We start from the raw sequence: 27,008 nt of genomic DNA, 5'->3' as shown, positions 1-27,008 counted from the left end.
CATCACAGATATCTACTATCACCAGTACATGAATGTAACGATGCCTTACATCATAGACATCTACTATCAACAGTACATGAATGTAACGATGCCTTACATCACAGATATCTACTATCACCAGTACATGAATGTAACGATGCCTTACATCACAGATATCTACTATCACCAGTACATGAATGTAACGATGCCTTACATCATAGACATCTACTATCAACAGTACATGAATGTCACGATGCCTTACATCACAGATATCTACTATCAACAGTACATGAATGTAACGATGCCTTACATCATAGACATCTACTATCAACAGTACATGAATGTAACGATGCCTTACATCACAGATATCTACTATCACCAGTACATGAATGTAACGATGCCTTACATCATAGACATCTACTATCAACAGTACATGAATGTAACGATGCCTTACATCATAGACATCTACTATCAACAGTACATGAATGTAACGATGCCTTACATCATAGACATCTACTATCAACAGTACATGAATGTAACGATGCCTTACATCATAGACATCTACTATCAACAGTACATGAATGTAACGATGCCTTACATCATAGACATCTACTATCAACAGTACATGAATGTAACGATGCCTTACATCATAGACATCTACTATCACCAGTACATGAATGTAACGATGCCTTACATCATAGACATCTACTATCACCAGTACATGAATGTAACGATGCCTTACATCATAGACATCTACTATCAACAGTACATGAATGTAACGATGCCTTACATCACAGATATCTACTATCACCAGTACATGAATGTAACGATGCCTTACATCATAGACATCTACTATCAACAGTACATGAATGTAACGATCTACCTTACATCATAGACATCTACTATCAACAGTACATGAATGTAACGATGCCTTACATCATAGACATCTACTATCAACAGTACATGAATGTAACGATGCCTTACATCATAGACATCTACTATCAACAGTACATGAATGTCACGATGCCTTACATCATAGACATCTACTATCAACAGTACATGAATGTAACGATGCCTTACATCATAGACATCTACTATCAACTGTACATGAATGTAACAATATCTAGCCATAAAACAGTGGCCTTACATCATAGACATCTACTATCAAATTAATCATAGTGAACTAAGACATAAAAATAGTGTCATTATGATCATATCTTCATATTTATACATTTATTTGACTCTATATACCTATCAAGATAATCAATGGTTATTTTTCAATTAACCTCCCATTTGGCATAGGAATATAATATTATGTGTTTTACTAAAAGCTTGGATTATCTCCCCTTGCAAAGAACTATTTGTATGAAGTGAGGCTGGATTTCTGTAAATTTCCATGTTTAATAATTGCTCCTTCCATTTCTAAAACACAAAAGGGAAGAGGAGTGAGCTTCACATGGTCAGTGGCTAAGTCTCACCTGGTCACTGTGTGTGCCCACTACAAAGATAGGCGCTTTAGGGGCATGCACTGAGATAGAGTTAAGCCAGAACTTTAGACCAGCATGCTCATGTCCAAGTCTTGTGTTCCACAGCAATAGATAGACTGCACGATCAGACAGGAAAAACTGCAACATAATAAACAAGAAAGCCATGAGTTTTGACAGTCATCTGACTAGGAAAGACATGAATGACACAACAGCAGCAGTTAAAACAATTAAAACTATTCTGAATATTTCAGCAGGAAAGGTAACAAAAAAAACAACAGTACAATTAATTTTCTCCACATCCATTAAATGTTTAACTCAATGGCACCAGGAAATCTGAAGAAGAGGTTTAAAATGTTTTTCAAGATGGTTACCATGGTAGCTATAATGGAGTTTGGACTGACCTGAAAAATAAATCATTTGATAAAGGAGTTTAAGATCAAATCACGCTGATATTTGTTGAGGCATTTGAGAGGAGAAGAATTATTCTAAAGCCTAATTTCCTAATTTCCCACACACACCTTGCTCTTTAACATCTTGGAGTCAAAATACCTTACATTATATAAATCAGAATGGTGTTTCATGCATATTTTGTTTGAAATCTGTGTAGGTATGTGAGAGAATATTAAAGCAAAAATTCCTAAATTCATTTTTCATTTATTTATTGATTGATTTTGCCCTTGGCACCTAAGTGTCCCACTACCTTTAGTTATCAATATCATGACTGCACTCCCAAGGTTGAAAGTTGTCTAGGTATGTGAGAATGGAAGAATTATAAAGAATAATTTTCTAATTTCCAATAACAAGCCTCTCCTCTTGGCCTCTTGGGGTCACAATACCTACATTTTCAAATTATGATTGCCCTCCCCTATGATTTTTCAGGTAAATTATCAACATTTTTTTATCAATTTGTCTTGGTAAAATAAATCAAAGTAAAAGATTTTAAACTTGACCTTGACCTCTGACCTGAGAGCAGTGACATGAAATCAAGTAAAATATTTATGAAGATATAGATCTGGCAAATTTCTGATTATGCTAACTGCAAAACTCAGGTGAAGGTCACTGTAATAAAAGAGTGTATGCTAAGTTATATCATTAACATCTTTTTTCGTGATATTCTCCTATCATGACCTTGCCATCCATTACCTAAGTGTTGTATTATAATTACTTTTTCAGAACTTCCCCTATCTAGACCCTGTTCATGACATCCTCTACTTGAGTCTTTTATTACACTTACCTTTTGAGAGGACCCCTTACTAGTCCCTGACATCTAATATCTTAGTGCTTTACCACCTTTTGAGATAATGCCTTTACCTGACTATAACCTCCATTACCTGGTGAGTATTATAGTAGACAGTCTGGCCAGCGAAGTCCCACACACTGTATGATATCTTGTCTCCTTCATAATCTACGTCCCATGTACAAATGTCGATACCTGATCAGAAACAATCGATATAAACTTAGTGTTTGCTAACTTATTGTATATGTATGTATAACTATCAAAATAACCATATCAGGCAGTGAAAGCAAATAAAACTAGGAGTCAGACCATGTTGTTGTCTCACAGATGATATCCATTGTTCTGTCAATGTGTGAAATTATTAAAACTGAAACAAATTGTTGCCCTGGTACCCAAATATTTGCATAGAAAATGCATATATATATCTCTACTGAAGGACTGCTTTCAGTTTTCAGACCCTTAAAAAATGAAGATAACATATATTGGAAGGGAGATAACTCTGTTAAATCTCCTATTTTCATTCCCAAACTGTAACATTCTGGAGAGAATCTCCTGAATAGATTAAGAATCAATTTCTGAACAGCTAAATGGTGGTAGGGGATTTAGAGATGATATAGGTTACCTCTGACAAACAAACATTGCCTGATTCTTAAACTGTCCTTCAGGTTTCAATATTCAAACCTCAATTATGTAATGCTCAGAGATTAAATGAAATACAATTCTGCAGCTCTTGATAGCAAGAGCAAACATTTTATAGCAATAAAATAGTAGTCCTAATAACACAACCTGCAGAAGATTAGAGTGTGATGTTTTGATGACTTCTTGGTCACCTTCATCAAACAAATGATCAGAGCATACCAGCACTAATGTAAGTGGTGTACAAGTACTTTTTCAGTTGTACTAAAATCCTTTATACACTAAGGTAAAAAATAGTGTGAAGATCAAAGAAAATACACAAGTTGATAATGTAATGTAGTCAAATCAGCTACACTTTGTTTAACACTTGGTCACAGACAAGCTAGAGTCTGTGGCCCCTCTTGTCCCTTTTTAGCACTAGCCTGCTGCTGCGTATCTAGAAGGGATGTTTTCCATGTCCACTATTTTGGTATTTTCACCGTAAATGATGAGACTTTGCTGTGTTGAATGATCTGTAAGTGCTGATCTATTGATCTGGGACTGTGAATTTTCATTCTGATCTATTGAACTTTTTGCTTTACCGGTGTTCACCAAGTCAGACCCCAAATGTCCTGCCTGTTTCTCTGATATATGATGAGTCACAATTCTTGTTTTGAATATTATATAGCTTGTCTTAACTGATTATCAATATTCGACACTGGGATAGACAGATGAGTAATGAAATATCACACTTACCGTCTGTTATGGCGTCTGCTCCAGTTAAATGTGATTCCTGGTCAGTTGATATCAATGTTCTCATCAAACTGTAATTGCCATACAATGTATTTTAAATGCATCTGTCATAGAGATAAAATACACAATTCTAGTACAAATAAGTGACAAGATCCCAATAAAACAGGTGATAAGTGGCTGAGCCCCACTGAAGGAGTAGAATTTCAACATCATTTCTTACTAGTCTCGTCTGCCTATTTGCTCTCTTAAGTACAAGAGGTTATAACCTTCTCAATACCTTCACTAGGAATATGAAAGCCTTCAGTTTACTGGTCAACTACTCAAGTTAATCAAGTAGATATTCTAATCCACCAAGGAAGTGGTTAGGATTCTGATAGTATAACATTAGTACAGGTCAGAGTTCAAATCACTTCTTCTCTTGCCTTTCATCATACAGCTCTGTCATTGCTATGTAGAATTGATCCTTATCAACCCTGCCGTAAATTAATTCCTACTGAAATCTATTTGTAAGCATGAGAAACAATAAGATTTTAGGTAAATCACCTAAATATTCTAACAATGCCTACTGACTTTCTAGAGAAGTAGCTTTTACTGGTATATTTAGTCACATCATCTACGCTGCAGACACATGTGAATCAAGTAACTTAAGCATGAGTTCTTTAAGTCATAATTACTCAAACTCCTTTCAATGAATACATTTCTCAAAACTTCCATCGGCAACCAGACCCTACCTTGTTTTACCAGCACCTCCTAACCCCACCAACATAAGCTTTGTTCTTTTACAGTCCACCGAGCCTGTCTGTAACCGTTTCAGATAAGCTAAGGTGGCCTTGAAGCCTCTGTCTCGGATCTCTTTGGGAGGTGTTTTCAGCAATGGACATTCTTCCAAGGCCAATCCTTCAAGTACATAAATATAAACTTAAAGATTAAGGGAATAATATAACTGAAAATATGCCATCTAGTCAGAGGACAGCAGACAAATGAATAGATGCTAGATATTTCTTCACTGTGTCACCTAGTTAGAGACACCATACAAGTAAATGGGTGCTAGATATTTCTTCACTGTGTCACCTAGTTAGAGACACCATACAAGTAAATGGACACTAGATATTTCTTCACTGTGTCAGCTAGTTAGAGACACCATACAATCTAATGAACACCAGATATTTCTTCACTGTGTCAGCTAGTTAGAGACACCATACAATTTAATGAGCACCAGATATTTCTTCACTGTGTCAGCTAGTTAGAGACACCATACAATTTAATGAGCACCAGATATTTCTTCACTGTGTCACCTAGTTAGAGACACCATGCAAGTAAATGGGTGCTAGATATTTCTTCACTGTGTCACCTAGTTACAAGTAACACCATGTGTCACAAGTAAATGGGTGCTAGATATTTCTTCACTGTGTCACCTAGTTAGAGACACCATACAAGTAAATGGGTGCTAGATATTTCTTCACTGTGTCACCTAGTTAGAGACACCATACAAGTAAATGGGTGCTAGATATTTCTTCACTGTGTCACCTAGTTAGAGACACCATACAAGTAAATGGGTGCTTTCTTCACTGTGTATTTCTTCACTGTGTCACTAGATATTTCTTCACTGTGTCAGCTAGTTAGAGACACCATACAAGTAAATGGGTGCTAGATATTTCTTCACTGAGTCAGCTAGTTAGAGACACCATACAAGTGAATGGATGCTAACAGGGATGTTTCTTCACTGTAGTCAGTTAAGACACCATACAGTTAGCTAGGTCCATTCAATGAATGGATTATTTCTTCACACCATACAAGTAAATGGATCAAGATATTTCTTCAGGGAAGCTAGTTAGATCTACATCACATAAATATGTTATCCCCTATGGACATAGGTATTTCTACACTGTGTTTCTTCAGGAAACACAGGGAGAGTTATCATTAAAACACAAAACAATAATGTTAACATCATCTACAACATATAACAGGGATGTTATCATCTACATATAACAGGGATGTTATCATCTACAACAGATGGGTGTTATGTTATCATCTACAACACAAAACAAGTGTTAATCTACAACATATAAAAGGGATGTTATCACTACATCACATCAGGGATGTTATCATCTACAACAGATAACAGGGGTGTTATCATCTACACACAAAACAATGTTATCATCTACAACATATAAAAGGGATGTTATCATCTACAACAGATAACAGGGATGTTATCATCTACAACACATAACAGGGATGTTATCATCTACAACATATAACAGGGATGTTATCATCTACATCACATAACAGGGATGTTATCATCTACAACAGATAACAGGGATGTTATCATCTACAACACATCTAAACAGGGATGTTATCATCTACAACACAAAACAATGTTATCATCTACAACACAACATATAACAGGGATGTTATCATCTACATCACATAACAGGGATGTTATCATCTACAACACATAACAGGGATGTTATCATCTACAACACAAAACAATAATGTTATCATCTACAACATATAAAAGGGATGTTATCATCTACATCACATAACAGGGATGTTATCATCTACATCACATAACAGGGATGTTATCATCTACATCACATAACAGGGATGTTATCATCTACAACACAAAACAATAATGTTATCATCTACAACATATAACAGGGATGTTATCATCTACATCACATAACAGGGATGTTATCATCTACAACACAAAACAGGGATGTTACCATCTACAACACAAAACAGGGATGTTATCATCCACAACATCTCATCTACAACATATAACAGGGATGTTATCATCTACATCACATAACAGGGATGTTATCATCTACAACAGATAACAGGGGTGTTATCACCTACAACACATAACAAGGATGTTATCATCTACAACACAAAACAGGGATGTTATCATCTACATCACATAACAGGGATGTTATCATCTACAACAGATAACAGGGATGTTATCATCTACAACACATAACAGGGATGTTATCATCTACAACACAAAACAGGGATGTTATCATCTACAACATATAACAGGGATGTTATCATCTACAACACATAACAGGGATGTTATCATCTACATCACATAACAGGGATGTTATCATCTACAACACATAACAGGGATGTTATCATCTACAACACAAAACAGGGATGTTATCATCTACAACATATAACAGGGATGTTATCACCTACAACATATAACAGGGGTGTTATCACCTACAACACATAACAGGGATGTTATCATCTACAACACAAAACAGGGATGTTATCATCTACAACAGATAACAGGGGTGTTATCACCTACAACACATAACAAGGATGTTATCATCTACAACACAAAACAATAATGTTATCATCTACAACATATAAAAGGGATGTTATCATCTACATCACAAAACAGGGATGTTATCATCTACAACACAAAACAATAATATTATCATCTACAACATATAAAAGGGATGTTATCATCTACATCACATAACAGGGATGTTATCATCTACAACAGATAACAGGGATCATCTACAACACATAACAATAATGTTATCATCTACAACACAAAACAATAATGTTATCATCTACAACATATAAAAGGGATGTTATCATCTACATCACATAACAGGGATGTTATCATCTACAACAGATAACAGGGATGTTATCATCTACAACACAAAACAATAATGTTATCATCTACAACATATAAAAGGGATGTTATCATCTACATCACATAACAGGGATGTTATCATCTACAACAGATAACAGGGATGTTATCATCTACAACACAAAACAATAATGTTATCATCTACAACATATAAAAGGGATGTTATCATCTACATCACATAACAGGGATGTTATCATCTACAACAGATAACAGGGATGTTATCACTACAACACAAAACAATAATGTTATCATCTACAACATATAAAAGGGATGTTATCATCTACATCACATAACAGGGATGTTATCATCTACAACAGATAACAGGGATGTTATCATCTACAACACATAACAGGGATGTTATCATCTACAACACAAAACAATAATGTTATCATCTACAACATATAAAAGGGATGTTATCATCTACAACACAGTACAGTTGTGGTATCAGCTACAACAGATAACAGGGATGTTATCATCTACAACACAAAACAGGGATGTTATCATCTACACCCGATAACAGGGATGTTATCATCTACAACACATAACAGGGATGTTATCATCTACAACACATAACAGGGATGTTATCATCTACAACACATAACAGGGATGTTATCATCTACAACACAATAACAGGGATGTTATCATCTACAACACATAACAGGGATGTTATCATTATCAGGGATGTTATCATCTACAACAACATATAAAAGGGATGTTATCATCTACAACACATAACAGGGATGTTATCATCTACAACAGATAACAGGGATGTTATCATCTACAACACAAAACAGGGATGTTATCATCTACAACAGATAACAGGGATGTTATCATCTACAACACATAACAGGGATGTTATCATCTACAACATAAACAGGGATGTTATCATCTACAACACATAAGGGGTGTTATCATCTACAACAATAACAGGATGTTATCATCTACAACACAAAACAGGGATGTTATCATCTACAACAGATAACAGGGGTGTTATCACCTACAACACATAACAGGGATGTTATCATCTACAACACAAAACAGGGATGTTATCATCTACAACACATAACAGGGGTGTTATCATCTACAACAGATAACAGGGATGTTATCATCTACAACACATAACAGGGATGTTATCATCTACAACATAATGGGGATGTTGTGATCATTTTTGCACCTTAGTTTCACACCAACAATATGAAATTCAATGAGATTTTATTATCTTTGGAATTTTTGTAGAACTTATTAATTATTATTATGCGTATTTGACTAAAGTGACTATTAAATAAGTAATTAAAAACCAAATTCAATATCTGTTAATTGAGTAGCTGGTTCAGTTTACGCAGCAGTAACCTCATGTAAACATCCAAGGCACTTTATCTGATGATCATGTAATGTGCTATTGTTGTAGTGGGCAAGACACTTAAACCATATTGCTTTGGACGGCATATGTACCTAAAGATGGCACCGGTTTTACATAAGCTGATATACTTAGCAAACAAATATAGCTCTTCATCCTATTACCTGCTAGGTAGAATCTATACAACAGGCTTTAATAGCATTCTCAGGCAGTTGTTCTGATGTATTTTACCTGTGAACTTGAAATTAGCATGCTTCTTCTTGTAGCACAGTAGCAAGGCCCTCAGCTTCTTGTTCATTGATAACAATTTAACCATAACCATGTATCAATTCTAAACCATTTCACATCTCTGACTAAAGGCAATTCATTTGGACAATTTCCATAGCATGATATCTGTATATTGAATGTTGCTGGTTAAACATCATGATTTCAGGACTTTTGGTTATTGAGGAAATATTGTTTAAAGCCTTATGAGGTTAAATAGCACTTACCAGGAGGCAGTTCTCCAGTAAAACCTAATCTGGGGAACAGCTTGAACAAGAAAGCCTTATGAGGTTAAATAACACTTACCAGAGGCAGTTCTCCAGTACAACCTAATCTGGGGAACAGCTTGAACAAGAAAGCCTTATGAGGTTAAATAACACTTACCAGGAGGCAGTTCTCCAGTAAAACCTAATCTGGGGAACAGCTTGAACAAGAAAGCCTTATGAGGTTAAATAACACTTACCAGAGGCAGTTCTCCAGTAAAACCTAATCTGGGGAACAGCTTGAACAAGAAAGCCTTATGAGGTTAAATAACACTTACCAGGAGGCAGTTCTCCAGTAAAACCTAATCTGGGGAACAGCTTGAACAAGAAAGCCTTATGAGGTTAAATAACACTTACCAGGTGGCAGTTCTCCAGTAAAACCTAATCTGGGGAACAGCTTGAACAAGAAAGCCTTATGAGGTTAAATAACACTTACCAGGAGGCAGTTCTCCAGTAAAACCTAATCTGGGGAACAGCTTGAACAAGAAAGCCTTATGAGGTTAAATAACACTTACCAGGTGGCAGTTCTCCAGTAAAACCTAATCTGGGGAACAGCTTGAACAAGAAAGCCTTATGAGGTTAAATAACACTTACCAGGTGGCAGTTCTCCAGTAAAACCTAATCTGGGGAACAGCTTGAACAAGAAAGCCTTATGAGGTTAAATAACACTTACCAGGTGGCAGTTCTCCAGTAAAACCTAATCTGGGGAACAGCTTGAACAAGAAAGCCTTATGAGGTTAAATAACACTTACCAGGTGGCAGTTCTCCAGTAAAACCTAATCTGGGGAACAGCTTGAACAAGAAAGCCTTATGAGGTTAAATAACACTTACCAGGTGGCAGTTCTCCAGTAAAACCTAATCTGGGGAACAGCTTGAACAAGAAAGCCTTATGAGGTTAAATAACACTTACCAGGTGGCAGTTCTCCAGTAAAACCTAATCTGGGGAACAGCTTGAACAAGAAAGCCTTATGAGGTTAAATAACACTTACCAGGTGGCAGTTCTCCAGTAAAACCTAATCTGGGGAACAGCTTGAACAAGAAAGCCTTATGAGGTTAAATAGCACTTACCAGGAGGCAGTTCTCCAGTAAAACCTAATCTGGGGAACAGCTTGAACAAGAAAGCCTTATGAGGTTAAATAACACTTACCAGGAGGCAGTTCTCCAGTAAAACCTAATCTGGGGAACAGCTTGAACAAGAAAGCCTTATGAGGTTAAATAGCACTTACCAGGAGGCAGTTCTCCAGTAAAACCTAATCTGGGGAACAGCTTGAACAAGAAAGCATTAAACTTGGCAATTTCAGAAGTGTCAAGTGTTCCACTGCCGTCTAGATCAAACAATTGGTACAGCTGATCCTCTGTAAGCTTCTGAAACATAGCACAACATCTAACACGTTAATATACCATAATATACCCCAACACGAAAACAACATAACATCACAGAATATAGAACAACACCATGACACCTTAATATCACAGGATATAGCACAACACCACAACACCTTAATATCACATAATATAGAACAACACCATGACACCTTAATATCACAGGATATAGCACAACACCATGACACCTTAATATCACATAATATAGAACAACACCATAACACCTTAATATCACAGGATATAGCACAACACCATGACACCTTAATATCACAGGATACAGCACAACACCACAACACAACACAACACCATGACACCTTAATATCACAGGATATAGCACAACACCATGACACCTTAATATCACATAATATAGAACAACACCATAACACCTTAATATCACAGGATATAGCACAACACCATGACACCTTAATATCACAGGATACAGCACAACACCACAACACCTTAATATCACATAATATAGAACAACACCATGACACCTTAATATCACAGGATATAGCACAACACCATGACACCTTAATATCACATAATATAGAACAACACCATGACACCTTAATATCACAGGATATAGCACAACACCATGACACCTTAATATCACAGGATACAGCACAACACCACAACACCTTAATATCACATAATATAGAACAACACCATGACACCTTAATATCACAGGATATAGCACAACACCACAACACCTTAATATCACAGAACATATCACAACACCACAACATCACAGAACATATCACAATACCACCATATCACAGAACATATCACAATACCACCATATCACAGAACATATCACAACACCACAACATCACAGAACAGATCACAACACCACAACATCACAGAACATATCACAACACCACAACATCACAGAACATATCACAACACCACAACATCACAGAACATATCACAATACCACCATATCACAGAACATATCACAATACCACCATATCACAGAACATATCACAATACCACCATATCACAGAACATACCATAACACCATTGAACTCCAATATCACATGACATGAAACCACAACATAACACTGTAATATCACAGAACAGATTAACCCGTAAACACATTAACTTTACCTCTAAGCCCATTTTTACTAAAGTAACACAGTTCCTCTGTGATATGCCTCTAGTGGATCGCTCAACACTGGTAGATTAAATCTCAGATTAACCATTATGATGGTAAATTAAACTGGTATTGTCTTCTTCATACAATTACTGGAAAACAAAGAATGTTGTTTGCTCTGAGAGAAAAAAGAAGTCTATTATAATCTCGGACAAAACCAACAAAAAAATTTTCTTGCAGTACCTCTGACTGAGCATTCATCCATCTATCAATGCCTTTTTCCCTCAGAAATCGGGCAAAGTGTGACTTGGAGAGGAAATACTTGGCTTTGTTCTGTATCCACCTCACCCCTGTCACTGACAAGGATTTCAGCTGCTGCAGATTAGTAAAACTCTTTGGGAGATTTGTGAGGCAGTTTCCTTTCAACAATAAAAATGACAAGTTAGCCATGTCCCCTATGTTCTCGGGAAGATCTGTTAGCATCAAGTTGCAGGCAAGCAGACGTCGTATCCCCTTCATCTGTACCAGCACAGGTGGCAGAACCTGCATTCTGTTGTTGCTAATATGTACTTGGTAGATATTGGTACAATGGACCAGGCTGGCTGGGAGGTCCATCAGGTTGTTTGCCTCCACATTCAGGAAGAGCAGATCCTTACACAATCCTATAGACTCTGGGAGAACATCAATGTAATTTTCGCTCAGGTCCAGCTTTAAGAGATGAGGGAGGTTTACGAAGGTGTCAGCAGGAATATTAGTGAGACGGTTCCCCTGAAGTTTAAGACATGTTACCAGATTTGGATTACCACTAAAAACCAGTTTTGGTATTTCTGTGAGGCTGTTGTTTGTACCCACAGGTGACCGACAGGCAGCATGACACTCGCACACATAATTCTGTTTCTTCTTCCGCATCGTAGTAGCAAGACCAAATCTTGTCAAGTTGTCTTTTATTAGGCTCCGAAGTTGCTGAAACAAAACACATGATAATCATTCCTCTCATCAAACCAATCAAAAAATCAGCAGAAACAAAATTTAGGGAAAAGCAAATAATATCTGTGGAACAAATTTCATTCTTTTATTTATTCATATATATATTTCGTTTTTTTCTTATTTCAATTAAATTCACTCAAGATATTGCAATAATAGAATAGAAAAAGATGATTCAATCAGATCTGTCCTTCCCACCTCTCGGAGCATCTTATGATAGGCACTATATGTTATCAATATAAGCATGGCATGGTTGCAACAGAGACAAAACCTCTTGTTGCAACACAAATGTTTTTAAAAAAAAAAAAGTATAATGGTTTTGTTTACCAAGCTTACATTAATTCTCTCAAAACATTTTTTCTATATAACATTTAAGATAGAGAGGTGAATTGCTGAGAGACAAGATAGTGTTTTTCCCATGTATTGTTTCAAGCCTACCACAGCACCAGGGCTCAGGTAAGGTCGAGCATGTCCATCTTTAGCTTTAGTTTTACTCATTGTAATGCTTAAGATGCTATCTCTGCCAAAGCTTTCTCCAAAAGATGACAGCTGCTTCATCGCATATAGCACTAGCAGTTCCTGTACACCTTGTCCAATCTGGATTACAAAATAACATTGACATACAATGTATCCTTCTAAGTTAAAGCAAGTGTTAGGTATATTGTTTGAAGGTTACAGGTCTGCATTATTAATTTAATTGATAATTAATATTGGAAACACTGATCAAGGTCTTCCATGAGTATACTGAGATTTACAATATTATCTTGGTATCTAGGAGATCACCCAATTAATACACACGCCTCAATAACACTGTTTATACTTGAATGTGATAATAGACATAGAAACCCCATTATTGTATCATATGGCTTTGCCAATAGTTAAACTTCAGAAGAATTCAAATTACTCTGTCTACAACACACAGAGGTGATTGATTATTTTATCACACACATTCCCATCAACAACAACTACAAGTTGTAATGATTAACTCAATATGTTCCAACAATTGTAAACAGTGACATAAAATAAAGGTCCTAGTGTCAAAGGCAGTAAGCACAAATATACTCTTTCATTTGAAAAAAACACAGGGACATCAGTAATACCAGTGGGAGAAGACAGAAAATTGATAAGGTACCTTAATCTATTAAGCAGCAGTAATATTAAACATTATAATCCAACAATCTCCATACCATCATGGCTATGTTATCATGCAGAAAACACCTGCAGGCAGACATGTTAAATCTATTTTGATTACCTCCCAGTGATTGTATACAATCTTTATCTTTACTGCATTGTTTTCAGTCCAAATATAGCCATGATAAGCACTGGACTGCCTATATATAACAATTAAATCTTTGAATATTTAGATAAAGAATACTAACTAGGTGAGTCTTGTGGTCGTTAACTCCAGCTGAAGATGGCAGGTGGGGAAACAGCTTGTCATAAACTGGTGGTAAGTCCAACTGACAAAAACAATGTCAATTTATACTCGATATAATCATCATTAATTAATACCAAACAAAATTGATGATAAATTATCACATTTTTCAAAAGTAAATACATCAAATATATTGAATTAGTGATTCCATCTTTCTAGTGAAGTAGGTACAACAAGTACTGAAGTATCATCAGATAGATGAATAGTATTGTATCACTGAATGATTTAAAAAGTACCTGTGCACTATACGCGAATATTTACGGTATCATCAGACAGATGAATAGTATTGTATTACTGAATGATTTAAAAAGTACCTGCGCACTATACGCGAGTGCGCACTATACGCGAATATTTACGGTATCATCAGACAGATGAATAGTATTGTATCACTGAATGATTTAAAAAGTACCTGCGCACTATACGCGAGTGCGCACTATACGCGAATATTTACGGTATCATCAGACAGATGAATAGTATTGTATCACTGAATGATTTATAAAGTACCTGCGCACTATACGCGAATATTTACGGTATCATCAGACAGATGAATAGTATTGTATCACTGAATGATTTAAAAAGTACCTGCGCACTATACGCGAGTGCGCACTATACGCAAATATTTACGGTATCATCAGACAGATGAATAGTATTGTATCACTGAATGATTTATAAAGTACCTGCGCACTATACGCGAATATTTACGGTATCATCAGACAGATGAATAGTATTGTATCACTGAATGATTTAAAAAGTACCTGCGCACTATACACGAATATTTACAGTATCATCAGACAGATGAATAGTATTGTATCACTGAATGATTTATAAAGTAATCAGAAAATACAGAAAAAAGGTTCCTAGTTTTACTGAAGCAAAATAGGAAACTCAAGTATAATTTTGATGATGTCACCTGTATACGGGTATCTACACAGTCGTAGATGATGTCATCATAGTCTGAGTACACATTAGTAGGCAGTGTATCTACACAGTTGTAGATGATGACATCATAGTCTGAGTACACACCAGTAGGCAGTGTATCTACACAGTTGTAGATGATGTCATCAGACTTTGAGTACACACCAGTAGGCAGTGTATCTACACAGTTGTATATGATGTCATCAGACTTTGAGTACACACCAGTAGGCAGTGTATCTACACAGTTGTATATGATGTCATCAGACTTTGAGTACACATCAGTAGGCAGTGTATCTACACAGTTGTATATGATGTCATCAGACTTTGAGTACATACCAGTGGGCAGTGTATCAGAAGGCACTGCCAGGCCCAGATAAGACGTTGCATGGTTTCGTCAGAGATGACCAGTGGGAAGCCTTCAGCATTGACTAGATGCATGAGGAACGTTTTATGACGCCAGTTGTTGCTGGATTGTCCTAACTCCAAGCCATTGTGCACTAAGTAATAGTAGAATATGAGAATCTATAAACATTGTCAAAACTGACAAAATAATAGAAGCCAATTTATTGTAAGATTATTACACATCCATCCTTATGTTAAATGCTCTATTTGGGTACTATATCATGAAGTTTTTTTAAATTGAGAAACACACCTAATTTATAGCCATTGAATTCCATAATATACTGTGTTACTTTTAAAACTTTCCATGTACCTAATTTATAGCCATTGACTTCCATAACATACCGTGTTACTTTTAAAACTCTCCGGGTACCTAATTTATAGCCATTGACTTCCATAACATACCGTGTTACTTTTAAAACTCTCCAGGTACCTAATTTATAGCCATTGACTTCCATAACATACCGTGTTACTTTTAAAACTCTCCAGGTACCTAATTTATAGCCATTGACTTCCATAACATACTGTGTTACTTTTAAAACTTTCCAGGTACCAAATTTATAGCCATTGACTTCCATAACATACTGTGTTACTTTTAAAACTCTCCAGGTACCTAATTTATAGCCATTGACTTCCATAACATACTGTGTTACTTTTAAAACTCTCCGGGTACCTAATTTATAGCCATTGACTTCCATAACATACCGTGTTACTTTTAAAACTCTCCAGGTACCTAATTTATAGCCATTGACTTCCATAACATACCGTGTTACTTTTAAAACTTTCCAGGTACCTAATTTATAGCCATTGACTTCCATAACATACCGTGTTACTTTTAAAACTTTCCAGGTACCTAATTTATAGCCATTGACTTCCATAACATACCGTGTTACTTTCCAGGTACATGACTTTAAAATGTCAGCACAGAATATCTACCACAGAAGAAAAACAAAACTGCACGTCTTTGACCTTGACATTTGGTCATGTAGTTTCTTTTATCTAACTCTGAACAAAAAGCCTCAGTTTCACAATATTTTACATATAAGTAATGTCACTATGTACATACCTAATTTTTTACCTACATTACAACATTTCATCAATATCTATAATATTGCAAAGACAATTCAACTTCTATCTTTAGCATTGGTGACCTTTACCAGGGGGTCAAATGTTTCAGACATTACTTCATTAGAGATATATTTTAGTCGTTACATCATTAAAACAATACGGAACAAGAGATGACAAGGAATTGTTCAGGATGACCGATAGTCAACAACATACCAAAATACAACCTGTTAAAATCTTGATACCTAAAAATTACAAAGATAACCTTTGTGTTTCTCAAATCAATAAATGTTTACATTATCATGCTTATAATTATTGAAGTTTATAAATTAAAAACTTCAAGTAAAACCTAGTAATTAATAAAGAAAACAAGGCTTCATGTTGATACACACCATTGGCTACACAAAGAGGATGGAAGAGGAAAGTCATCCTTAACAACTTTGGAGAGGGGCACACAACCTCATCCAATGTCAGCTGTTGGGGTAACATCACACCTGCTGTTCCTGTTAAAAAATTGGAATTTTGTTTATAGAGTGTTTTTTTAATTCAAGGTAGCATACACTGAACAACAAGAACAACATTATACATGTGAAATGTAGACTAACAAGGATAAGTAGTATCTGTAAAGTGTAGATAATAAGGAAACGTTTTACATGTGAGCTGTAGACTAACACTGAAAAGTTTTACCTGTGAGCTGTAGACTAACACTGAAAAGTTTTACCTGTGAGCTGTAGACTAATGAGGAAAAGTTTTACCTGTGAGCTGTAGACTAACATTGAAAAGTTTTACCTGTGAGCTGTAGACTAACAGTAGACTGAAAAAAGTTTTACCTGTGAGTTTTACATGTGAGCTGTAGAGTACTGCTGTAGACTACATGACAAAAGTTTTACCTGTGAGCTGTAGACTTACATTGAAAAGTTTTACCTGTGAGCTGTTGACTAATGAGGAACAGTTTTACATGTGAGCTGTAGAATAATGAGGAAAAGTTTTACCTGTGAGCTGTAGACTAACATGGAAAAGTTTTACCCGTCAGCTGTAGACTAATGAGGAAAAGTTTTATCTGTGAGCTGTAGACTAATGAGGAAAAGTTTAACAGTTTTACCTGTGAGCTGTACTAATGAGGAACAGTAATGAGCTGTTAAAAGTTTTACCTGTGAGCTGTAGACTAACATGGAAAAGTTTTACCTGTGAGCTGTTGACTAATGAGGAACAGTTTTACATGTGAGCTGTAGACTAATGAGGAAAAGTTTTACCTGTGAGCTGTAGACTAATGAGGAAATGTTTTACCTGTGAGCTGTAGACTAATGAGGAACAGTTTTACCTGTGAGCTGTAGACTAATGAGTGAAGACTAAGGAAAAGTTTTACCTGTGAGTTTTACCTGTGAGCTGTAGACTAACCTGTGAGCTGTAGACTAATGAGGAAAAGTTTTACATGTGAGCTGTAGACTAATGAGGAAAAGTTTTACATGTGAGCTGTAGACTAATGAGGAAAAGTTTTACCTGTGAGCTGTAGACTAATGAGGAAAAGTTTTACCTGTGAGCTGTTGACTAATGAGGAACAGTTTTACATGTGTGCTGTAGACTAATGAGGAAAAGTTTTGCCTGTGAGCTGTAGACTAATGAGGAAACGTATTACATGTGAGCTGTAGACTAATGAGGAAAAGTTTTACCTGTGAGCTGTAGACTAACATGGAAAAGTTTTACCTGTGAGCTGTAGACTAACATGGAAAAGTTTTACATGTGAGCTGTAGACTAACATGGAAAAGTTTTACATGTGAGCTGTAGACTAATGAGGAAACGTTTTACATGTGAGCTGTAGACTAATGAGGAAAAGTTTACATGTGAGCTGTAGACTAATGAGGAAAAGTTTTACATGTGAGCTGTAGACTAATGAGGAAAAGTTTTACATGTGAGCTGTAGACTAACATGGAAAAGTTTTACCTGTGAGCTGTAGACTAACATGGAAAAGTTTTACCTGTGAGCTGTAGACTAATGAGGAAAAGTTTTACCTGTGAGCCATAGACTAATATTGAAAAGTTTTGCATGTGAGCTGTAGACTAATGAGGAAAAGTTTTACCTGTGAGCTGTAGACTAATGAGGAAAAGTTTTACATGTGAGCTGTAGACTAATGAGGAAAAGTTTTACATGTGAGCTGTAGACTAATGAGGAAAAGTTTTACATGTGAGCTGTAGACTAATGAGGAAAAGTTTTACATGTGAGCTGTAGACTAATGAGGAAAAGTTTTACCTGTGAGCTGTAGACTAATGAGGAACAGTTTTACTTGTGAGCTGTAGACTAATGAGGAAAAGTTTTACCTGTGGGCTATAGACTTACATTGAAAAGTTTTGCATGTGAGCTGTAGACTAATATTGAAAAGTTTTGCATGTGAGCTGTAGACTAATGAGGAAAAGTTTTACCTGTGAGCTGTAGACTAATGAGGAAAAGTTTTACCTGTGAGCTGTAGACTAACATGGAAAAGTTTTACATGTGAGCTGTAGACTAATGAGGAAAAGTTTTACCTGTGATGGAAAAGTTTTACCTGTGAGCTGCAGACTAACATGGAAAAGTTTTACATGTGAGCTGTAGACTAACACGGAAAAGTTTTACCTGTGAACTGTAGAATAATGAGGAAAAGTTTTACCTGTGAGCTGTAGACTAACATGGAAAAGTTTTACCTGTGAGCTGTAAACTTAAATTGAAAAGTTTTACTTGTGAGCTGTTGACTAATGAGGAACAGTTTTACTTGTGAGCTGTAGACTAATGAGGAAACGTTTTACCTGTGAGCTGTAGACTAATGAGGAACAGTTTTACTTGTGAGCTGTAGACTAATGAGGAAAAGTTTTACCTGTGAGCTATAGACTTACATTGAAAAGTTTTACCTGTGAGCTGTTGACTAATGAGGAACAGTTTTACATATGTGCTGTAGACTAATGAGGAAAAGTTTTACCTGTGAGCTGTAGACTTACATTGAAAAGTTTTACCTGTGAGCTGTTGACTAATGAGGAACAGTTTTACTTGTGAGCTGTAGACTAATGAGGAAAAGTTTTACCTGTGAGCTGTAGACTTACATTGAAAAGTTTTACCTGTGAGCTGTTGACTAATGAGGAACAGTTTTACTTGTGAGCTGTTGACTAATGAGGAACAGTTTTACATGTGAGCTGTAGACTAATGAGGAAATGTTTTACCTGTGAGCTGTAGACTAATGAGGAAATGTTTTACCTGTGAGCTGTAGACTAATGAGGAACAGTTTTACCTGTGAGCTGTAGACTAATGAGGAAAAGTTTTACATGTGAGCTGTAGACTAATGAGGAAAAGTTTTACCTGTGAGCTGTAGACTAATGAGGAAAAGTTTTACCTGTGAGCTGTAGACTATTGAGGAAACGTTATACATGTGAGCTGTAGACTAACTAGGATAAAGATACCTGAGAGGAGCAGACTTATTATAAAAAGTTTCACCTGTGGGATGACTCATGAGGACAAGTTATATCTTACCTGTGAAGAACAAATCACCATATGAATTATGTAAGAGATGTTCCTCCAGCAAAGCATTCATCACAGACATTCTTCTCTCCAACACTAAAACATTATCAAACAGTCTGACATAAATACAGCATAGCTCAAACATAAACAGTCTTAAACAGTCTAACAGGCTTCATTCCAAACACTCAATCAGAATATCATACTTCTGGGCTGTTTGGTTAGTTAGAAGAAGTTGTTAAAAGGTTTCAATAAATTTGACCCCTTTTCTTTTTCGTAAACTTTTCCTAAGAACTTAGCCATTTACCATGCTTTTGTGCCTTTGACTTAGTCATAAGAAGTTGTTTAAAAGTTTTTACAAATTCCATCCTTATGACCTTGAATATAGGTCAAGGTCATTTCATTTGCAAACTTTGTCGGATTTCATCCTCAGAACTTACCAGCCAAATACCATGCTTCTTCTCATTTTGGTTAATCAAAATAAGTTGTTTAAAGGTTTTAACAAATTCAACCCCCGTGAACTTGAATATGGGTCAAGGTCATTTCCTTACAAAACCTTGTAAATCTTGTTTAGAAAGTTCACCCCTGTGATCATGAATGAAAGCCAAGGTCATTTCTTTTCACAAAATTTGTTGGACTTTTTCCTAAGAACCTATCAGCCAATTACCATGCTTCTGTTCCTTTTGCTCAGTCAGAAGAAGATGTTTAAATGTTTTAACAAATTCAACCTCAGTGAACTTTAATAAGGGCCAAGGGCATTTCTTTACACAAACTTTGTTGAGCTTCATCCAAGCAATCTACCAGTCAAATACCATGACATTTAGTTCTATGGGTTATTGAGAAGAAGTTGTTCAGATGGAAAAGTTGATACAAGATGGACGAACAGACGGACAGATAAACAACATACCACTGCACAAACTCATTTGGCATTTCCAGCCAGGTGAGCTAAAAATCACATTTATGGAGAAAACAAACCTGTAGGAAAGGAACCACAGCATTTGAGGACACGTCCATCTTGAAAAATTTCCTTATTCTTGGTGTCAAGTTTTTCCTTTTTCTATAAATTAGAAACATGGGTGTTATGACTAGATCATTACAACAGGTCAATACTTAATGCTGTATTAGTGTCAGTATGAGTAAAAACAATCTACCTCCTCACAGCATTGATAAAATCTTACAGTATAAGAAAGATTTCTATCGACATCCAATTGGTCATTCACGAGAGTATGAAAATTCTTCTATCATCACTTCATTGATTGTTTCCAAGGGTATCAGACTTCTTTATCTTCATCTTGTTAATTGTCTCCATGACTATAAGACTACTATCCTCAACATAATGATTTGGCTAATATAGGAAAGAGATCTTGACTTTAACAGTGCTTCATTGAAAATTGCCTTTAAAAGATTAAGGAAGGGACAAAGTGTTAGGGCGAGTATGGTTACCATTATGGTTAGCAATCATCAAGGTCAAAGGTCAGAAGACATTCTATGTGGAGGTAGCTAGGAAACGATTCATCTGGTTATTGACATTTTATCATAAGTTACAAACTTCAGGCAAATGTGACATTATAAAGTATTGGGTTAGAAAACACACATAAGATGCTAGATTTTCATATATCAAGGTAGAAAACAAAAACACTACATCAGTATGACATAAATCCTAGATCAACCGTGACTTATGCTGTTAGCTGAGGCTACTTACAATGAGGAAGGGCGTATACAGGAATATACTGCAACTCTCCTTGGATGTGATTTTAACACTTGTTCTTCCAAGAGCATGCAGGTCAAATTCAAAGATGAAAGCTCCATTCTTCTGTATTTGCAGTTTCTTTTTGAACTGGTCCATCTGTCAAAGAGCATAAGAAGCTATTTCACATTTGTCTGTAACAGCAAACTATCTCTATCTCCCATATATTTGCAAAACATTGGGCAACAACAGAAGGCTCATTTAACTGTAATTCTTCAATATAGCTCATGTCTTTTGAGCCAGGTAAGCTAAAAAGACCTTTATCTACCACACTATCAGTCTTGCTTTTCTGACTGAACCAACTCCTTCTATGAGAGTATCTCGATATATCTACTGTCGCAAGTCTTTGTGGAGATATCTGTGTCATCAATATACCACAACACATGTAAATTTCATATGCAAAGTAGAGAACATATTCAGCCAGAATTGGTTTATTTATTTATCTATTGAACAGGTTTTAAGTCCACTATTATGGCCTTTCAGCCTTTCAGCAGACGAGAAAATGCAGAAAAATGAGTAAGGCACTGGTGTATCCATCCCTTTTGAGGGACTTTTTAATGACTAGTAGGCAGCGCATTGTTAAGTTCCCAGTTGTGAAGTCTCAGACACTTTAAGGGACACGTGTTTATCCAGTGATTTATTTATTGAGAAATATCAGGTAATATTGTGAATATCAGTTTATGTAGGAAAGCAGTGAACCATGAAGGTTAAGAGGAGAAAAACAAAACAAAAAAGCTAATAAGAAATGAAAGTTCAATTATTTTAGATAAAGTGAATATTTCAAAAGCATAACTTCTTTATCAAAATAGGCCAAAAGCTTTCCAACTTCATAGTTGAGTTTTAATTATTCAAAAATTGTTTAGTCCAAGTGTTGCATGCTCAGTACATTTATATCAAACCTGTCAGCTCTAACAGTTGCTATAAATAACAGATCTACAAAATGTTGTCATGGAGTCACATGATAGAACACCACGTCCAGGACACTCTTCTACAAGTAAACAGAGTAATCAATAACACCCAAGTACAGAAATCAGAACTTACCTCATTATAAACAATGAGAAAATCCAGCTGATCATACATTTCACAGGAACTGTTCCTGTAAGACAGATTATCCTCACCCACTGTCCCGTCTACTGTTATCTGTCCTGTACTTGTCTGGTACTTTACAGTCAATTCTGGGCCTTTCGGCGATAAGCTGCTCAAATTAAGATATACATTTTATTTCTGGAGTATAAATAAGTGAGAATAATACATTTATTGTATACAGAGAAATATTCATCACAGTTTAATGTAATATCTATTCACGTTTTCACCCTTTTGTCAATAAGGCAATAATAAAATGGTGGCTTGAGTTGTAAGCTAAAGCTCCATTGTATAATTATGCTTATAGGATAAATTTACCACCAGCCAAAACATAAGATATTTTTAGTGTAAAAAAACCCTGATTTCCACATACAGTAAAAAATTACAAACATATCTGTCTTTATTCTATTGCCATACAGGTTGTACTGATTGTACAGGTAAACTGCTTCAGTTACTTATACCAAAGTAAATTCAAGAATGAGTAAAACCCTGGCCCTCAGCCCCCAAGTCAGATATCCCTACCACGTATGGTATAAAGAAGGGTTGTCATTCTTTTTAAACCCTGCCCCTCAGCCCCCAAGTCAGATATCCCTACCCAGTATGGTATAAAGAAGGATCATCATTCTTTTCAAAGCCTGGCCCTCAGCCCCCAAGTCAGATATCCCTACACAGTATGGTACAAACGGTTATCATTCTTTTCAAAGCCTACCCCTCAGCCCCTAAGTCAGATATCCCTACCAAAACCACATACAAAAACGTCTGGATCAAAATGAAGGAAGAAAGTATTGGGTGATTATGCTAGTACCATTATGAAAAGAGTACTTACTGTTGAAGGTCAATAATTAAGTCACACTTTTTGTTCAGGACAATAGTAACTTGTCTGTTGTACTCCGGATGTATGTAATCATACAGGAAGTACTCCTGGCCTGCCATGAATTTCACCAGACATCCAACTCTCTTAGCCGAGTCTGTATCCTTCTTAGCTAAGTCTGTGTCCTTCATAGCTAAGTCTTTGTCCTTCTTAGACGAGTCTGTATCCCTCTTAGACGAGTCTGTGTCCTTCTTAGCCGAGTCTGTGTCCTTGGTAGGGCGATGGAAGGAGGGCTGAACAGTGACATGGGCTTGCTAGAGGTACAAAGACAATAGAGATAGAGAACTAGAAATGATGACTGTTTAAATAGATCTACAGTTAAAGCCAGTGATTATCAACAAATATCAATTAAATGTATCTTCAGTGTTAACTAGATTTCAAACCTAAATGCATTTATTATAAGAACAATGGTAATTTGTCATTTAATATGTGCTGTAACAGAGATTGGGAAAAGTCTTACCTCTAAAAATGATAAGGATTGTTTTGGGACGGATGATAGGTATACAATGGACAGATGATGACCCATGGGTACAAGGTGATTCAAAGACAACGTCTGATCATGGTGGTAAAAAATTAGTTCGTTGAAATACATTCAGTACACACTGATCCCATGTCACAGTACACACTTACTGTTAACTGTAGTAGACACTGGTCACACACACCACAGTACACACGTACCGTTAACTGTAGTAGACACTGGTCACACATCACAGTACACACTTACCGTTAACTGTAGTAGACACTGGTCCCACATCACAGTACACACTTACCGTTAACTGTAGTAGACAATGGTCCCACATCACAGTACACACTTACCGTTAACTGTAGTAGACAATGGTCCCACATCACAGTACACACTTACCGTTAACTGTAGTAGACACTGGTCACACATCACAGTACACACTTACCGTTAACTGTAGTAGACACTGGTCACACGCACCACAGTACACACTTACCGTTAACTGTAGTAGACACTGGTCACACACACCACAGTACACACAAAGACTTCGTCTATATTTACAGCTACATAGTCTGGAAAGTAAAAAAATACATGTTGTTTTTAGCCATCTTTTATTGTTGAATATTGAAAACAAAAGAGACCAAAACCAGAGAGTAATAAGCGAAGACCAATATAAGATTGCTATATACCTGCTGGAGACTAATGGTTTTAGGTTCTCTGGACAGTAAATGCCCTGCACACAACAGTTGTTACACAGGAAACATCGAGGGGATACTGTCAACTTCTTAGCAAATCCTTGTGTCATCATCTGCATGTATTTGTGGTTAGGGATGTAGTCACTCTGACTCAGACCTGCAGTTGATATATATCATAAATTGTGCTTATGTCACACATTAGTTACACTAACAGTCATACAGGTAGCACATTAGCCACACCTACATGTCATACATTAGCCACACCTACATGTCATACATTAGCCACATCTACATGTCATACATTAGCCACACCTACATGTCATACATTAGCCACACCTACATGTCATACATTAGCCACACCTACATGTCATACATTAGTCACACCTACATGTCATACATCTATAACCAGATTTCTAAAATGATAGCATCTTATTTTGATAGCATATCATATTATTATGCATCCTGTTTGTAGGCTTCAAAATTGTCCCTGATGATGTGAGATATGTAACAAATAGCGGATTTGTCATTAGTGTTGATGTAATATAGAATTCATGTCACTTGCCTAACAGTTTGTGACATTTCAACTTATTGATCTTGTTTAATAATTTTGTTTATTTTTATATCATTTGACATGTCATTTACCCAAAGTTCATGGCACATCAAATTACAGAAATTATTTATCATATAACCCATATTTCTGGAAAATAAGCAAAAACTCTCAAATTAACTTCTCTTTAAGACAGCTTAAGTTTGACATGGACAGTATATTTTTTTCATTACCAAGACAGTCATGTGACCTCATAAAGACATAAATTATCTATGATGTCATTTGTAAATTCTGCATTGTTTGCCTGGATAAAAGGACAGATTGTCTTGAAATTTGACAACAAAATATCATAAGTTTTATCATGACTTTATCATATAGGTCAGTATCATTGTGGTGACCTTGTTACTGACCTTGGGGAAGTAATGTCTCCTTCCTGATGACTATCCCAGAATTACTCCTACGACAAGAGACTGGTTCTTCACTAAGTCTGATGTCCATCTCTCTCATTTGACAACACTTTTCACTAAGGGCAAGATTTGTACTGTGGGTGGGGTTACAAGTCTCACATGATACACTTTTCTGGAACAGATTATAGAGCTTTTATTAGTAGACCCCTAATACATCTTTGATGTTGTAAAGAACAATAAAAGGTATCAACAGCTACCAAAAACATCTAGGGCAACAGCTACCAAAATCATCTAGGGCAACATCTCAGGCAACAGCTATCAAAAAATATCTAGGGCAACAGCTACCAAACACATCTAGGGCAACAGCTACCAAAAACATCAAGGGCAACAGCTACCAAAAGCATCTAGGGCAACAGCTACCAAAAACATCTAGGGCAACAGCTACCAAAAACATCAAGGGCAACAGCTACCAAAAGCATCTAGGGCAACAGCTACCAAAACCATCTAGGGCAACAGCTACCAAAAATATCTAGGGCAACAGCGTTAGAAGAATCAGATATAGCATCATCATAGCCATTTAAATGCAGGCTCTGACTGTCAAAATACTTATTTACGAAAATATTTACCACTGCAAAAATCTTCCTCTTCTGTAACATTGCCTCAAGGATTGTTTTGATGTTGTTGAATGTGAGAGTTAGTGTGTTTCTCATGTTGGTATGCATCACCCGAGCACTGATCGCTAGAGAAGGTAAGCCTAGTGGAAGAATGTTAAGCATTAATAAATATCTGGAATATGTACAGAAAGGACACCATTATAGATAGAACAATGTGTAA

The 27,008-nt window shown here is 36.1% G+C and overlaps 1 protein-coding gene across 1 annotated transcript in view; it reads right to left on the bottom strand.

Moving 5' to 3' along the window:
* The window catches only part of LOC132543370 (uncharacterized), an 81,474-nt gene that overhangs the window by 35,030 nt on the left and 19,436 nt on the right, over nt 1-27,008 (bottom strand). Inside the window, exons 13-32 of the mRNA XM_060206862.1 lie at nt 26,801-26,928; nt 26,178-26,346; nt 25,215-25,377; nt 25,022-25,097; nt 24,286-24,319; nt 24,021-24,183; nt 23,153-23,306; nt 22,067-22,210; nt 21,340-21,421; nt 20,380-20,463; nt 17,280-17,390; nt 15,760-15,920; nt 14,453-14,533; nt 13,512-13,670; nt 12,333-13,052; nt 10,840-10,978; nt 4,803-4,989; nt 4,075-4,142; nt 2,798-2,898; nt 1,458-1,604 (exon numbers count right to left, since the gene is read on the bottom strand). Coding sequence (XP_060062845.1) covers nt 1,458-1,604; nt 2,798-2,898; nt 4,075-4,142; nt 4,803-4,989; nt 10,840-10,978; nt 12,333-13,052; nt 13,512-13,670; nt 14,453-14,533; nt 15,760-15,920; nt 17,280-17,390; nt 20,380-20,463; nt 21,340-21,421; nt 22,067-22,210; nt 23,153-23,306; nt 24,021-24,183; nt 24,286-24,319; nt 25,022-25,097; nt 25,215-25,377; nt 26,178-26,346; nt 26,801-26,928 — 3,071 coding nt within the window. The remainder of the gene's footprint in view (nt 1-1,457; nt 1,605-2,797; nt 2,899-4,074; nt 4,143-4,802; nt 4,990-10,839; nt 10,979-12,332; nt 13,053-13,511; nt 13,671-14,452; nt 14,534-15,759; nt 15,921-17,279; nt 17,391-20,379; nt 20,464-21,339; nt 21,422-22,066; nt 22,211-23,152; nt 23,307-24,020; nt 24,184-24,285; nt 24,320-25,021; nt 25,098-25,214; nt 25,378-26,177; nt 26,347-26,800; nt 26,929-27,008) is intronic.

The sequence above is a fragment of the Ylistrum balloti genome, unplaced genomic scaffold (assembly GCF_031769215.1).
Source record: "Ylistrum balloti isolate Yb309-2 unplaced genomic scaffold, AGI_CSIRO_Ybal_v1 Utg369754, whole genome shotgun sequence".
NCBI classification, from domain to species: Eukaryota; Metazoa; Mollusca; class Bivalvia; order Pectinida; family Pectinidae; genus Ylistrum; species Ylistrum balloti.
Note: the sequence above shows the minus strand (reverse complement) of the source record. Positions and strands in the feature narration are given on the sequence as shown.